Below are 15,106 nucleotides of genomic sequence, written 5' to 3'. Positions count from 1 at the left end.
TCCAACTTTTTGGGGAAACACCAAGCATGACTCCTGGGCTCAATAAATGAAGCCAATACTAAATTGCCAAAAGCTGCAGTTCCTTGAATGACCTCTTGAAATGGGCTCCAAAATGTGTAAATATGTGTTAACATTTGTCATGTTTACAGCCAGGTACAAAAAGCGGTTTTGGTGTCTGTATACATAATGTCTACCTGAGCGACGTCAGATAGATTTCCATCAACAGTCATGGCTGTTTGACAATGAAGACAACAACTCCCATCATCCCACACTACTTTATCATATCATCAAAGTTTGTCTTTCGTTTTTATTTTGATGAGAGACACCAGGCCCCCAGGAAAGCCACTCAAGCTTGCTTTCAATTTTTCCCAGAGGCCACTCACAGCCCAAATGATCTCCTGCAGCCCAAAAAGACCACCACTGTAAAAGACAAGTCTGTAAAACTTTTGAAAGGACACCTTAAACTGCAAACAAGGTCAGTTATGACTGTATATTCAGAATTTTTGAGCCATGGGGGTTTTTAAAATCTGTAACACCATCAGAGTGTAAAATCTATTAGCCACGCAGGAACTCACAGGTGGGAGAAACATTACTGTGCATAATTATTGGGCTGCATACCACTGAAGAGAAACTTTTTTGGAGATGTGCACAAGGTGAGTAACTCCACTGGAATGGCATCCATTATCTAGTTATTATTATACATCTATGAGAGACCCCATAGTGGTAGAAATTACATACAGTACAAAGATTAAATTGAAATAAAGGACATTAAGGCGCTCTCTATTTGCCACTGTGGTCTGCTTTAGCTTTAAACACAGTTTTTAATAACCATTTCAATTATATCAGAGCATGACTAGCTGTGGATATTTCTTTTTGTAAAAAGAACCCTCTGGTGTTAATAATAATAGATTTAAAATGCCCACTCAATGCAGCATGTCAACGGGTTTATTTAGTTCAACAAGTGCAGTTGCAATATTACTATATTTCATCAGTCTCCTTAAACTCAATGTTAACTGTGGGTGGATGTATCAAATAATTTCCACGCTGTCGGGTTTCCAGACGGAGAAACACAAGTACTGAACTCACAGTCTTGTGTCTGCAGACAGCCAGCGAATCATTAGTGAGCTGCCCAAAGCAACAGCAGAAATACTCAGAGGGATTGATTGCTCTATCTTTCTGCTGCCAGATGAGCAGAGTGGCAGGCAGAGACGGAGGGAGGGACACAACGAGGAAAGAAAAGAAGATAAGAAGTTTTTAAAGGCTTTGGGGTAATTGAGTTTCTATTAGATTTAGTTCAGGGTCATAGAGTTTGAGATGCGCATTGTTGTAAACATACACACACACACACACACACACACACACACACACACACACACAAACACACATTCATGCACACATCACACTAACCTGCCCGTGTCGATGTAGTCCACAGCCAGCGTGCTCAGACAAAAGATGAGAAGCACAGCGATGAACATGTGGTAGATGGTCCTGATGTGGTTGATCTCAAACAATTCACTGATGAAGAGAAGAACTGTCATTAAAATAGCCTCATGGTTTAATCATGTGTCGCTGCTTACATGTCTGTTTTTGTATGACTTAGAACAAAGATTCAGTTTGTCTCTCCTTACAAGTTACAAGTCCTCTCAAACATAACATATATATTCATCCATATTTCATTCATCCAGATGGTTTATACTGAAGTTTTTGCAGTTTCTTTATATTCTTTACAACAACAACACATAAGAGGGTAAAAGGCCCAGTGAGTCAAATTTAGGGGGATATATTGGCAGAGATGAAATACAGTTTTTAAAAAAAATGTTTTCCTTACACTGGTTCTAGATAGGGCCATTCGCGTCAACATTTGTTTTTGAGAGAAAGAGACCCCTGCAGGTAATTTGGATCCCAGCAAAAAATTGAAGTAATTCTTACAGGGAGAAGTTTCAGATCTTTGCAATCTGTAATTATCACTGCTAGATGCCACTAAATCCTCTGACCTACATTGGACCTTTACCTTTTTTTTTGTAAATGTATTGAAACCCTAATAAAAGCAAGATAAATTAAAAAAAAAAAACTTTGGGAATGGTATATTGGAGAAGACGACACACTTACTCCAACAGTGATGGTCTGGCCATAAACACTTTGCCGTCATCCATTTTCTGAGATCTAAAACAAACGACACAGAAAACCAGACACAGATGTTTTACTGCAGTTATTAAGAGGGTAAATTTATCACAAAGATTAATGAGGAAAAATATGTATGCTAATAAAAGTTGCCTCCGTCTCCTCCTAAACCCACTAATATACTCTAACCTTTTTTTGTGTGTTGCTTGCTGTTTTTCTTTGCATCTTTCATTTGTTTGTTCTCTTGCGGATGCTGTTTTGCTTTGCCTGTTTGTCTTATTGCTTGTGTATGCAAACTTTTTCTTCTTTGCTGAACTCCCTGATGCTGTTGTCCTCTAGCTACCTGTCCCATGTTTTTGTGTTATTCTGCCAGTAATTCATGGAATCCTTATTGACACACGAGATGTCTGTTTAGAGTGTATGTAAGAAGTAATGCATGTTTTGGTCTTTAATTTTAACTTTTGACAGTTCTTTTTAGCCTCTACCCCATTCCTTCAAGAGGTTTTGCCTTTATGCCAGGCCGCCATAATAAATAAGAATATGTTCTTAATTACTTGTCTGGTTAAAGTGGAAAGTGATCATTTTCCACTTTTCAGTTCTACCCCCACCCAGCATCTCCAGTTGGTAATTACTGCTGATACCACTGTCACAAAAACTGGCCAGATCACTTTCGTTTTCCTTAGAGCTTATAGCAACTATTCACAGAAGAGCCATCAACACCAAACGTCATCAACACACACAACATTGAAGAGAGAATTAAAAACATGTTCACTGATGTAACAACAAGAAAACTCAACGTCAGTTTTGAACTCCTTTCTAATCCTGGAGCTTCTATCATCATGCAAATGCCCCTCCAAGATTCACCCTTGTTTTACCCCTGTTTGGTCACTTTCGCTCTGCACCTTTTTTGCGGCCTCCTCATTTTGATTTGCTATGCAGAATTTCTGCAGTAACTTTACTTGTTCCACCCTCTGCCATTTACATTGCTACTGTGGACAGATTAAAACTAAATCAAAACAAACCTGGATGAGGGTTTTGTCGTTGTCTTTCCATTAACTGTTGGCTGTGTTTGGGTAAAAGCCTGGACAGACTCAGTCAGAGCTCTGTCTAATAAATCAGTGAGCTGATCGTGGACCTGCTCCAGGACTTTCATCTTCACCTTCTGCAGTACGACACACAGGAGAAAATATTGTTTTAGCTTTAGTTCTAGCTTTTCAAATTAGTAAGACAAATGAGCCAGATACTGGCTGAGAGTTATGGGTCACCTGTGCATGTTTCTGCCACTGTCTTATATCTTCGTCTTGTAAATTATTATGGTCTCCAGCTGCAGACAGAAAAACACAAGTTGCATAACATTATTAACCGCTACAATATATTTCTGAAATAATTCTACATATAGTGAATTAAAGCAATTTTATTTTAATTTAGGTATGGTGGGCTTTATAGGTTTTGAGAAAATCCCCAAACCTATTGAAAAATACGTCATCCTTCACTAGTGAGGACTTCTGCAGTAAATATTGCTTTTTTTTTTTTGCTACAACCTACCTAAAACAAATATTGTACAGTTGCCAGGATAAAATGTTGGCATTTCTGCAAACCACAGACCAACAAAATGTGGGACTTCTAAAGAGGCAGGACATCTCCAGCTTTCATTGTTACAACAAAAACGATTATTTTAGGACAAAACATGATCTTTTCCAAACCCCGACCAAATGTTTTCTGTGCTTATGCATAACTGCCCATTAACCACAGCATTGTCATAATATAAAATTGCACATTGAAATATATATGTATACATATATATATATATATATATATATATATATATATATATATATATATATATATATATATATATATATATATATATATATATATGTATACATATATATATATATGGTACAAATTTAACGTATAAAATGTAGCACTGAAACATATCCATGGTTTGCAAAAATGTCACGCCCACAGTCTTTCTGACAACTGGGTTGTTACATGTTGAAACTAAAATGCATTTCTGGCTCTAAGTAATTATATATACAGTTATACAAAAAAAAGCCAACAAAAATAATCACCTCTCTTAAAGCAACACATAAGAATCAGATAAAACATATTAAACAAATAAAGAGAATTTGAATGAGTATGTTCAGTGGTGGAATATAACTAAGTACATTTATTCAAGTACTGCACACAGGGACAATTCTGAGGTACTTGTACTTTGATGCTTTTTTCTTTACTTCTACTCCACTATTTTCAGATGCAAATATTGTATTTTTACTCCATTAAAAAAAAAAATACTTAAGTTACTTTGGAGATTCAGCTTATCAGTATGACACATAAAAAACCTAATAAGTGGTGATATATTGAGATAGATTTAACTACCTAGCAGTACATAAAGTCACTGAAATTAGCTCTATCTTTACCTGCTGCAACAGCAAAGTGATGAACATATAAATGCATTATTAATTATAATCCAGCAGTACAATTCATATTATTCTGAAATGGGCATTTTTACATAATGAGCACCTTTGCTCAGGGTACTTGAGTAGTATACATTAATAGTAATACTTTAGTACTTTTACTTATTATCTAGCATTTTTACACTGCAGTATTGCTAATTTTACTTGAGTAAAAGTAGTGAGTACTTCTTTCGCCACTGATCGTACCATGTGTGGATATCTCATCTGACTGACGGGACTTGATGTTCCGATGCCACACTCCCTTAGGTGGCTCTGCTGTCGTCATGGTTACCACTGGACCACAACACTGAGGACTTTCTAATGGGACTCAGGTGGAGAATCCTGTGTGAAAATGATGAGTTGTAGGTTAGTCTCATAACATGCACGAGCTCTTATTTTTCCTGAGAATGAATGACAATGATAACGTTTGATGTCACAGTGTGACAGCAAACGCTGCCTGATTCATATTTACCCAGTTTAGCCTGTTTTCCAATAAGGACAGATTTACATCACAGCCCTAGGTGACCCTGTTGACCTTAGTCACAACAGTTTGGATCCACACATGGATCAGTGCCAACTTAAAATCTAGACCACTTTGAGTACAAACAAGCTAGCACATTGCCCTCTGTGGACCGAGAAAATCCAATAAGTGATGTCAAATAAGGTGTTTTTGCCCCTTAAAGGACAGAGACAATCAAAAAATGATGTCAAATCAGGGTTTTTCACCCTTTAAAGGACAGAGGTGCAACATACTCCAAACTTTCAACCCATGGAGGGCAGTGCAATAAAAGTTTTTACCCTGTGTGATTTACTGCGAATTTACCCTTTGTTGAGGCTCGACGACGTCGAGTCAAGACTCTTCAGCTATAAATTGAGAAATTAAATGAGGTCACAGGCCTGTTGCTGGCAGGTTGCCTCATGCCAAAAACCATTAATATTCCTGATGAGCCTCGGTCCCGAGGAGGTGAGCTTTCTCGTGTGAATCCCAATCTAAAAAAGTGCACAAACTCCTGACCTGAATGCAGAAATATACTGCATAGTGGGGTCAGGGGGGGTTTGAACGGTAGTTACCTACAGTGCTTTTCCATAACATGAGTATTATCACAGGTCATTGGAGCTCAAGCTAAACAATGTAAACAAACGATAAAAGCCAGTCTACCGTTCCTCAGTGGAAGTTACTCTATAGATAAGACACACAGAGGACTCACAGAGAGGTAAAAGACACAGAGTGACCTCATTTTCTAATCCTTGCCGTTTGATCATTCCTCAAGAGAAACATCAAGCAGCAGATAAGCTTTGTACAGATACACAGATTATACAGTGTATGGCTGAAGATGATGAGACAGCAGAGGAACAAATGAAAAGAAACATGTTTTTGAGATGTTATGCCTTAATTATGAACATTAATGGGTAGGCTGAGGTTAAGTTTCATATAAGAAATTAGACTTATTGACGTGTCCTTGTCCTCATTTTGAGGCCCACTAGCAGCCTGTTGAACTCTCCTCTCATTTGTCTATAATGTAAGACTTTATCATTAAATACAAGTTCTGATTAGAATTTGAACTGACTTTCTGAATGTTATTTTATATGACTGGGATTATTCAACTGCACAGAGATTATAGCTTTTATTATTTTTTATTTAAGTTTTTTGTCTCTTGTCGGTCTTTATGCGTACATTGTATTTAAAATATACAGCTTTCAGTATGATAAAATCCCAAAATACTACAAATATGGAAATACAGTAAAATACACATCACACTATACATGTGCACCAATACGCCTTGGTAATTTGCAATATATTAACTAAACATTTGTACAGTGTGTCTACAATGTGTTTTTTCACAGTTGCCACTCACCAGTTACTCCCAATTATATCTATATTATTTTTATAATTATATATGGAACAAGGCTCTGGGGCAAGGCTGTTAAAACATTTGAAATCTAATGTAGTTGCTGTTTGCAATGGGAATTTGTTAAATAATGAATCCATTGATTTCAAGAACTCGATAACTATTGCGTCAAATTTCCTTTTCAACAGAATTTAGAACAGACTTTTGAAGATCTTTAATAATGTTTAATCAATCTAATTGTACCCCTAAGAAAAACAGACTGTGGGTGTCATCACTTGCAGGTTTCTGATGGATATTTTTAAACTTTGATTTAGGAAATTTGAGTTTGTAATTTCAGCTGAGGTGGTACTGTTTCGCCTGTTTATAGTAAAGAACACTTTAACTCAGTAATTCAATTTAACCATGTGTATAGAAGTTGTATACAGTACATGCTGTTGAGTTTTAGGAGGTCTTAAAACCTGCTGCTGTGGTTAATTTGTCATTGTTGATCATTCTTCATGTTCAACGGCAGAAACTGTGACACGGGTTAATATTCAGGTAAATTTAACAGATTTGAAATATGAATATTGAGCTTAGATCAGTGCATTACAATGATAGTCTCTATTTCTCTTAATCTGTGTCTCCCTAACAACAGCTTGTCATAATGTAGATGATGACTAACATCTCTATTTCAGATTGATTAGCAAAGAAATGAAGCAACCATGAAACAAATCCATTTAGTCAGTAAAAAGATTGAAGAAAGGACAAATGTAATCATGTTATTCTAATCAGATGTCACAGCCTTATGTAGCATTAGCTGAATAGCTACAATTAATGCTGTCGATGAGCATTAGTTTTGCTGTAAAACAAACATTTTAGGTGGCATTTCAAAAATGCTCTTTGGTATCAGGTTTTTAGCTGATTGGTTTATGAGAAGAATAACTGTAATTAATTTTAAGACATTTTCAGACCTCTTAAGGACCTGCAGACATATGAGTATACAGCTTTTATTTTATCACAATGTTTGCGGCATCTACAGAACAAATGATAACTTAACTATTTTACTATTTTATTTGTTTACTCTATCCTGTATTTTTGTTATTTCTAAGACAAAAAATTGTACAAAATATAGAAAGCAGGAGCTGCAGAATTAAAAAGATAAAAGTGACAGATGTCAGATACACATCAGGCAGACATTCATGATAAACATTTGTCATTGTGTCAGATTTATACTCACGTAGTCTTCCAGCCTCGGGTTTAGTCAGCAGTCCACAAACCAAGAGGCACTGTTTCTATCAATGATTCCTGCTGAGAGTGAGTTGCTGGAGCGTTTTTAAGTGAGCCTTTCACAGTTCTTGTGATCTGTTGTCCGCTCCTTTCCTCGGCTGCTATTTTGCACTTTGCCCCTTTTGGCATCTGGCCGTGGGCAGGACTGGTCTCCCCTCACCTCCTACAGTGTATGGATGAGGTCATGCAGCAGAACTACGGAGTTTGTCCTGACGTTTCTTCTGTATACAGAGACAAACTGTTATTGCAAACTGTATTCATGGCATATATTTCATTATTGATTTTTATGCCGTTTCTAGCTGTAAGCATATGTGTATGTAAAGGTTTTTGAAAGCAAAGGTTTTCTATAAATACTGGTTAAAAGGCAAAAACGAAATCTAGCTGCCTTGACATCAAAATTCAAAAGACACCTGAATGTTTGACCTTCTGTGTGCAGGACGATTTATGTGTAGACACTAGAAGACTGCTGGCAAATTCATCTGCTGAAGGAGAAAAGCTCTGTTCTCACCTTAAATCTGAGTTTGGGATGAAAGCATACAAGGTGACACAACACAAGACGTCTTGTGTTACTCACAGGTTCTGGACTTTTCAATGCAGAGAGAAGGATAAGATGTAAAAACACAAAATATTATTCAAATCAGAGTATTTCTGTACAGTATGTCTTAAAGTCTGATAACCCTCCAGTTAAAATTATCATATTCGAAAACTAAACTCTGTCGAAACATGCCTAAAAGCTTAGCTGTATAATGTCAAGCTGATGAGAAAATAATGTGTGACTCCACTTGGTCATAACAGCAGAATTTGTACCTCATAAAGCCACAGCTTCGACAAATATAGGAAATCCAGTCATGCATGATGTAATGAAACTAGATGAGCAATTTGAATGCAAAGGTCATTTACTCTGTGGCCAAATACACGCTGGCGGACACACTCAGTGTTCTGTGTCATTGTGACATGTAACTGTCTTTCACAGCTTGTCCAAAAACAAACAGCTTGTGCAACCAATCAGTTTGTGTCTCGAAACGTGTTGAACACGTAAAGCAATTTACAAACAAAGTAAAGTCAGAGCAGTTTTGGTTTTAGAAATTACAATTCACACAGTGCTTGGAAAATCGTCTCTGCTATTTCTTTATGGATGTTTGAGTGAATAGCACGCAAACTAATGAGCAGCCAGTGCAAATATTTTACATTGTGACAAGAATGAAAATGAACAGTTTAAGAATGGGCTCAAACTTATAATAAATCATCATCGCATCGACCTTAATCTCTGTCTTTTGCATTCAACTGTGTAAAGTTAAACCCATCATGTGACTGGGTTTATATAATCAAGGCCACAGTAGAAAGCAAAGTAAAAAAAGATAAACAAATCCACCTCTTTGGGAGCTTATGTGTCAGAGGGTTGACACACAGCACTCCCCCCTCTGTGTCCCATATTGCTCTGTTGATCGATTTGTTTCGGTTGAATGTCCCTGACTCACTTTTTTGCTTGTGTGTGTGGTTTTTTTCTGTTTTTCTAAAAATAAAATGCAAAACCTTCCCTCAAAATTTTGTGTAAGTTAATATAAAGTCTAGGTATTTTTGTTTTTTAACCTGGACTCTTTTTCCAGGTTTTTGTGTCCAAGTGACTAATAGCAAAAAACAATTGTTGAAATTGGTCCAGTATTGAGCAAAAACCCTGTGGCAAGCAGCCGTGAAATGGGCTTCTGTAATCCCTACAGACAATATTGCAACGTCAATGTATGTCCACTAAACGTGTCACTATTATTCAAACTATTATTTCAAGTGTGTGACAACATTATGGAAAGGATTCCTACAGAGATCGACCTTTTTGATAAAGAGTAGGATCCTTTTAGATCAAGCGGAAACAGCCCTGAGATCAGAGCAGAAACACTTTCACATCTAACAGGGTGAATTAAGTTTTTATCTCAACCACGCCAGAGTTAGCCATTGCTGGAACAATGGAAAAATGAACTAAGACAGTTTTTCTGACTTATTTTGTTTGACAACTTTAAAGTGTTTTAAGTGTTTCTGCTTCAGTAAAAAATAGCTTTACTCTTCAACAAAATAGTCCATTTCTGCAAGGATCCTTTACGTAAAGTTATCAGACATTTAAAAAAATCTGAACCTGTCAGTGGAAAAAACAACCACTTTTACCGGACATAAATTGACGATGCAAATATACTTCCAATAGTTACTTTGAAGAATGTTTTGCAGCTGCTTTCTGCAGCAGTGTCACTCAATACTGGACTAATTTAAAAAAAAAAGTTGCTGTCTTTTGTCATTTATCCAAGAGAACATCTTAAAATAGGATCCAAGTTGAAAAATACAAAACTTACCCTTTAAGCCAACTCATGGTAAATATAAAAAGTGGTGAAAATACAGTCTTATGTAATTTTTTACAATACAGAACTTGCAACATCTGTTTTAATGTGCCTTTTTAAAGTGCTGAAGGGGTAAATATCTCACATAATTAGAGTAGCAGAGCAATAAGAAAACAGTGTGATAATGATATATACACAGGATCATCTTTATTGAAAGGAGTCTCATGAGATAACAGTACTGTTTCTCAGCAGCTACAGAAGAAAGTACTGCATGCACTAAATCACACGCTATAAACAAGCCAAACCAACGCACACGTGTACAAACAAACACAAACATTTCGCATCTGTTATAATTTTTTTTAAAACCACCCTACCATTCTTGTCATGGTTATATTTCTGCATATTTAGGCTACAGTATCACATAGTATTTACCTTGCCAGAATATTTTCAGTTTGGTTACAATTACCATCAGACAAACAGAACATTAAGACTGAAAATAAAGTCTACACTCAATCATCCAAACATTTACAGCTCAGTATACCACCATAGTGCATGTCGGAGGAAACTTTGTTTTCTTTGTGGTTTTCATTGATTAACAGCAAATTGACAGAAAAAGGCCATTCACATTCAATGCATGGTTTCTATGGGTTATGCAAACACACTCAACTTCGAGGATATTGTTGATTTTTTCATGTTCAATGAAATTTTTTGACCCTTTGGAGAAAGTCTAACTGAAGTACTGAAGTATAACATACTCAGTCTTTTCAAGAGGAAAGAAAGCATAAAGAAAAGATGTGATAAAGTGCTGTATGCATTTATAAAAAGCCTCAGTATAAAGAGAAGAGAAGATCTAATGGCAATGCTTGAGATTACAGCCCAGAATGTAGTGCAGGCTGTAATCTGAAGCGTTACTGTTCTGTTTTATTAAAAGGAGCGCAGAAAGTCAAAGAGTAATAGACTCTGCTAAGAAGGAACAGCTCCTACTTTCTCCCAAATAACACCCTCACACTCACACTTAGAGTCCATCCACTGTCACCCCTGTTACTCTCTCTCATCCTGACTGGCTGATCAGGAGGTCGAAAAGAGAGTTTGAGGAACGGCGACAGCGTGACCGTTACTCTGTATGTGTGTGTGTGCATAGACAGCCAATCAAGCTATCTATTCAGATACTTCTGATTGCACCCAAGTAACACAGTGTATGTAATATATCTGTATTTTCGGGTCAAAGGTCAAACACCTTATTAGCCTGAGGCGCAGTATCTGTGCTTGTGTGTGTGTCAGAGGGATAAGATAGGGCTGATCAGCTGATAACCTGCAGTAACCCTCCGTTTATGTCTCAATCTGGGTTTATATAGACGTCTTTAAAGGACTCGATACAATCAGGGCTTTGGTTTTAATCTGAGGTGGTTCATAAAGAACCAAAGGATTATTCATCTCCTGAACAAATTCATATTGGAACAGCAGCTGCATATGTGCACGCATTTTCGTTAAGTGACAAAACGTTGGAAATCTGAAATTCAGAACATTCAAAGCACACATCAAAGCACACGCTTCACATTCAACAACTGCTATAAATTAAGAATAAATAGCAAATAAAAACATTTAAAATAGAGCAAATGATAACAATATGTATTTCTTTTAAGGTAGAACTAGAAGTATAAAAATAGTTGCTACACAATTTTTTTTTTCACACTCTGCCATGCTTTTGTTTGACATGACAATGACTGAATATCTCACAGACAATCCCTGACAGGCAGTTTTTTTTTGTACGGATGATTTACAGCTTTAAAGTCTCTCTACTACGACACAGTCAGTCTTTGAAAAACGATCAGGAATCATGTGTTTTACACTTTGCTCAGGGTTCAGACAAAGTTCGCTTTACAAACCAGTGAAAACCACTGCAAGTCAGACATGCTATGGCGACTGATGATAACCACAGAATATTGAGTGTTTTATTTTAAACAATGTTCAAACCAACTTCCTCTTTTAGCACTATGGTTCTTCCTGCACTTGGTAAGATAATGCAACCCCAACCAGAGCCATCTGAAGCATTAAGTTTTTTTATGTAAGAGTATCATCTAAAACTTGCTAGACTGTATATGGATATAGGGGTTATTTGGTTGACTACTTATCTTAATCTAACATGAGAAAAACTTTGTGATATGGAATGTAAGTATCTGAAATATATTTTCCAAGGGTACCAAAATACAAAATTGTTGTTTCTTGAAGAGTCTTGAGGAGTTAAAGATTGTACTATATAATATAAACTATATTTTACTTTGTGTAATTTAAGTTAAAAAAGTCCAATCTGAGAAAACCTCTATTGTCTAAATTAAGGCTTGACCAAGTTTCAACTATGGCGGGTGTGTATATTTCACTTCAGTGTGTTTTCTGTGTGTTGGTGTACCTACATGGCAACAGTCTACATATGAGAAAAAAGAAAAAAATATGATCTATATTGTTACTATGACAACTGACACTGTTTCTAAAAATTCACACACTATTCAATTAGCCTGATGTTTTCTGATCCTCAGAAACGCTCACAAATTAGCAATATTACAGTTTCGATTGAAACCTTAAAAGTCTTGTGATATTTCAATATTTTATTGTCATTTTATTGTGAAAAGACAAAAACCAACAATGCAACAATGGTATCTAAAATCTGATGTATATAGAGAATCTTATTTCTCTGTGCCAACAACCTTCACTGTTTCTAAACACACACCAGTGAGTCACACTGCCACATTGGATGACATGTTTCTTCATTACCATGAATATGGGCACTGCAGTTTCTTTTGAGTCAGTCTACCATACACCATCCTGCTGCTGTAAAACCCAAGCAGCAACCTCCAGGGCTGAAAAATGAAGCCAACACAGAAGTGCCAAAAACTACAGTTCCTCAAATAACCACTTGAGGCTGGCTCCAAAACGAGTCAATCCCATAAACTGTAAAAATAATGGATGTAGCTACCATGACGCCACCCACTGGTTTGTGAAAAGAAACCTCTAGTTTGGCATTTTTGCAATTGCCATCTTGGTTTTTTGGAGGGAGACCATATTTGGACCATATATGGATGAAAGTCTGGTGCTGTGGAGAGGGTGGATTCGAGTCACAGACTGCAGCAACAAGTAGGGACAACTCGAAGATGGTCCTTAAATATGCTTAACATTTGGCCTTAATAAAATGTAAAGACTCACCCTTTGTACTGTAGTTGTCATGGATGTTGAAATTAGCAATGGAGAACAAAACGGTCTCTTTACCAGACTGTAAACATGTTTATTTTTGCTGTTAAGTTGGGCTGGGCGTCTATGGGGATTTGCTTTTTTTTTTTGGGCCAGCCTCAAGTGGCCAGTTGATGAATTGCAGTTTTTTGTTCTGTCCATTGACAGAGCCCACCATAGCGACTGGTTCGCTAACATAACCATGGTATAAGCCCAGAGTCACAAAGTATAGGCATAGCCTGCCACTATTTATATGTGTTTTCAGTTCATGAAAGCTGCAACATTTTGGCTGACCTGATGATTTATTTTACTGAAAGACTCTCTAAGGAGTCTAATGTTCAGTTCTTTTCTAGTAAGTACATTTTGTACTTATTTTTTTTTACATTACATTAATGGTTTTAAGCTTGCAAGTTTTAGCATTTGCATTATTACAGTTAATCATTGCTGTAAATGCACCAGGGTAACAAAGCTATTTGGGAGGTTATTTCCACCCTTTTGTCCAAATATGGTCACTTCTGTTTCCATATGAACAAAATGGCAACAACCAAAATGCCAAACTTGAGGCTTCAAAACAAGTCCCCAAACCAATTGGTAAAGTCACACTGGCCACATCTATATTTTATACAGTCCATAGTCTAAATTTACCAGAACACCAAATGTGTATAAATCCATAGCTGAAAATAGTCCCAAACAAATGTGCTATTTACTTCTGTTTTAGTAGTGCTAACTGAAAACTTTAGTGCCTTCTTATTTTAGGAAATCTCTAAGGCTTTTAGTAAAAGAAATAATATATTCAAGGTCTTAAAAAAAAAGTTACATCTTCAGTTTGCTTGAGAGCCAGAGGCAGGCTGAGCAAGTCTAAAAACACAGAGACAGAGAAACACATTGTTGGTTTTGGTCTTTTCATTAGGTTGTATGACAATAAAAAAATATTTAATGATGCAATCTTTAACTTTCAAACAAAATGCATTTTTTAAGCCCGAATTCCCCATTTACATTGACTTACAGAGTAATTTTAGACTGAGACATTGCACGGTAATGTTGCCTCACTGGCTCTCTTTCTCTTCTATGTATTTTCAGAGAAAAGCTGAAGACCAGCATCCAAAATCAACATGCACAGTCAAAAGTATACATATTAGCACTTAGTTAACTCTGTTTCATGTTGTTTAACTCAGAGATTTGATTCCACAAGCACTTTTAATAATAATAACAATGATAAAGACTAACCTCATCTTACTGTTAAATGTGTTGGTTTTATGTCCACTGTTGTGTCCTCAGTGAGAAAAAACAGTACACCCTAGTGGTTAACTTCACCACTGCACCTTTTCTTCTCCACCTTTCTATTTGTGGTCCCTTTGTTTTTCATGGGGGAGGGGGGTGTAGCAATATGGATGAAAGCTGCCAAGTCGGGCATGAGAGATGCAGTGCTTGCCATGGATCTTACAGATACCCACATACACCCCACATCATTGTACACAGGAAGGAAAAGGGATTAAAGAGGCGCAAGCAAGGGAAAGAAAGGGGACACGGGAGAGATAGCGGTCTGTTCACAGCAGGTGAGGATGAGAGAGGAAGGGGAGGCTGGGAGGACAGTGATCAGCTGCATGCAGATTTACAGAGGAGGCCTCAGAAAAATCATCTGCCTGGAGAGAGAGAAAGAAACAGAAAGTAAGAGCAACAGTCAGATACGTTTGAGAAAAACAGGGAGAGCGAGACAGCAGCCAGTGAGTCACGCTAACATTGCCAGAAGGAACACGTCTCGAATCATTTTATTTCTGGTGTCTTCACTGAGAGCTCGTGGTGTTTGGGAACTGCGTGGAGCACTCTGAGGCCATATTTAGACTTCATAGGATGTAAAATCCACCAGCAA

The 15,106-nt window shown here is 36.9% G+C and overlaps 2 protein-coding genes across 4 annotated transcripts in view; both read right to left on the bottom strand.

Annotated features, from left to right (window-relative positions):
* Nucleotides 1–8,427, bottom strand: part of soat2 (sterol O-acyltransferase 2) — a 28,948-nt gene extending 20,521 nt beyond the window's left edge. Inside the window, exons 1-6 of the mRNA XM_042505850.2 lie at nt 7,644–8,427; nt 4,785–4,919; nt 3,387–3,445; nt 3,144–3,283; nt 2,110–2,163; nt 1,408–1,515 (exon numbers count right to left, since the gene is read on the bottom strand). Coding sequence (XP_042361784.1) covers nt 1,408–1,515; nt 2,110–2,163; nt 3,144–3,283; nt 3,387–3,445; nt 4,785–4,863 — 440 coding nt within the window. The 5' untranslated portion in view covers nt 4,864–4,919; nt 7,644–8,427. The remainder of the gene's footprint in view (nt 1–1,407; nt 1,516–2,109; nt 2,164–3,143; nt 3,284–3,386; nt 3,446–4,784; nt 4,920–7,643) is intronic.
* A 1,779-nt stretch (nt 8,428–10,206) lies between these two features.
* kif5ab (kinesin family member 5A, b) overlaps nt 10,207–15,106 on the bottom strand; it is a 90,592-nt gene continuing 85,692 nt past the window's right edge. For all 3 annotated transcript variants that reach the window (XM_088088980.1, XM_042505773.2, XM_042505781.2), the window contains one exon: nt 10,207–14,879. Coding sequence is in view for 1 of the 3 variants with exons in the window: in XM_042505773.2 (XP_042361707.2) it covers nt 14,784–14,879 (96 nt within the window). In the remaining 2 variants the exon portion in view is untranslated. The remainder of the gene's footprint in view (nt 14,880–15,106) is intronic.

The sequence above is a fragment of the Plectropomus leopardus genome, chromosome 2 (assembly GCF_026936395.1).
Source record: "Plectropomus leopardus strain MGB_pleo_1.0 chromosome 2, ASM2693639v1, whole genome shotgun sequence".
NCBI lineage: Eukaryota > Metazoa > Chordata > Actinopteri > Perciformes > Serranidae > Plectropomus > Plectropomus leopardus.
Note: the sequence above shows the minus strand (reverse complement) of the source record. Positions and strands in the feature narration are given on the sequence as shown.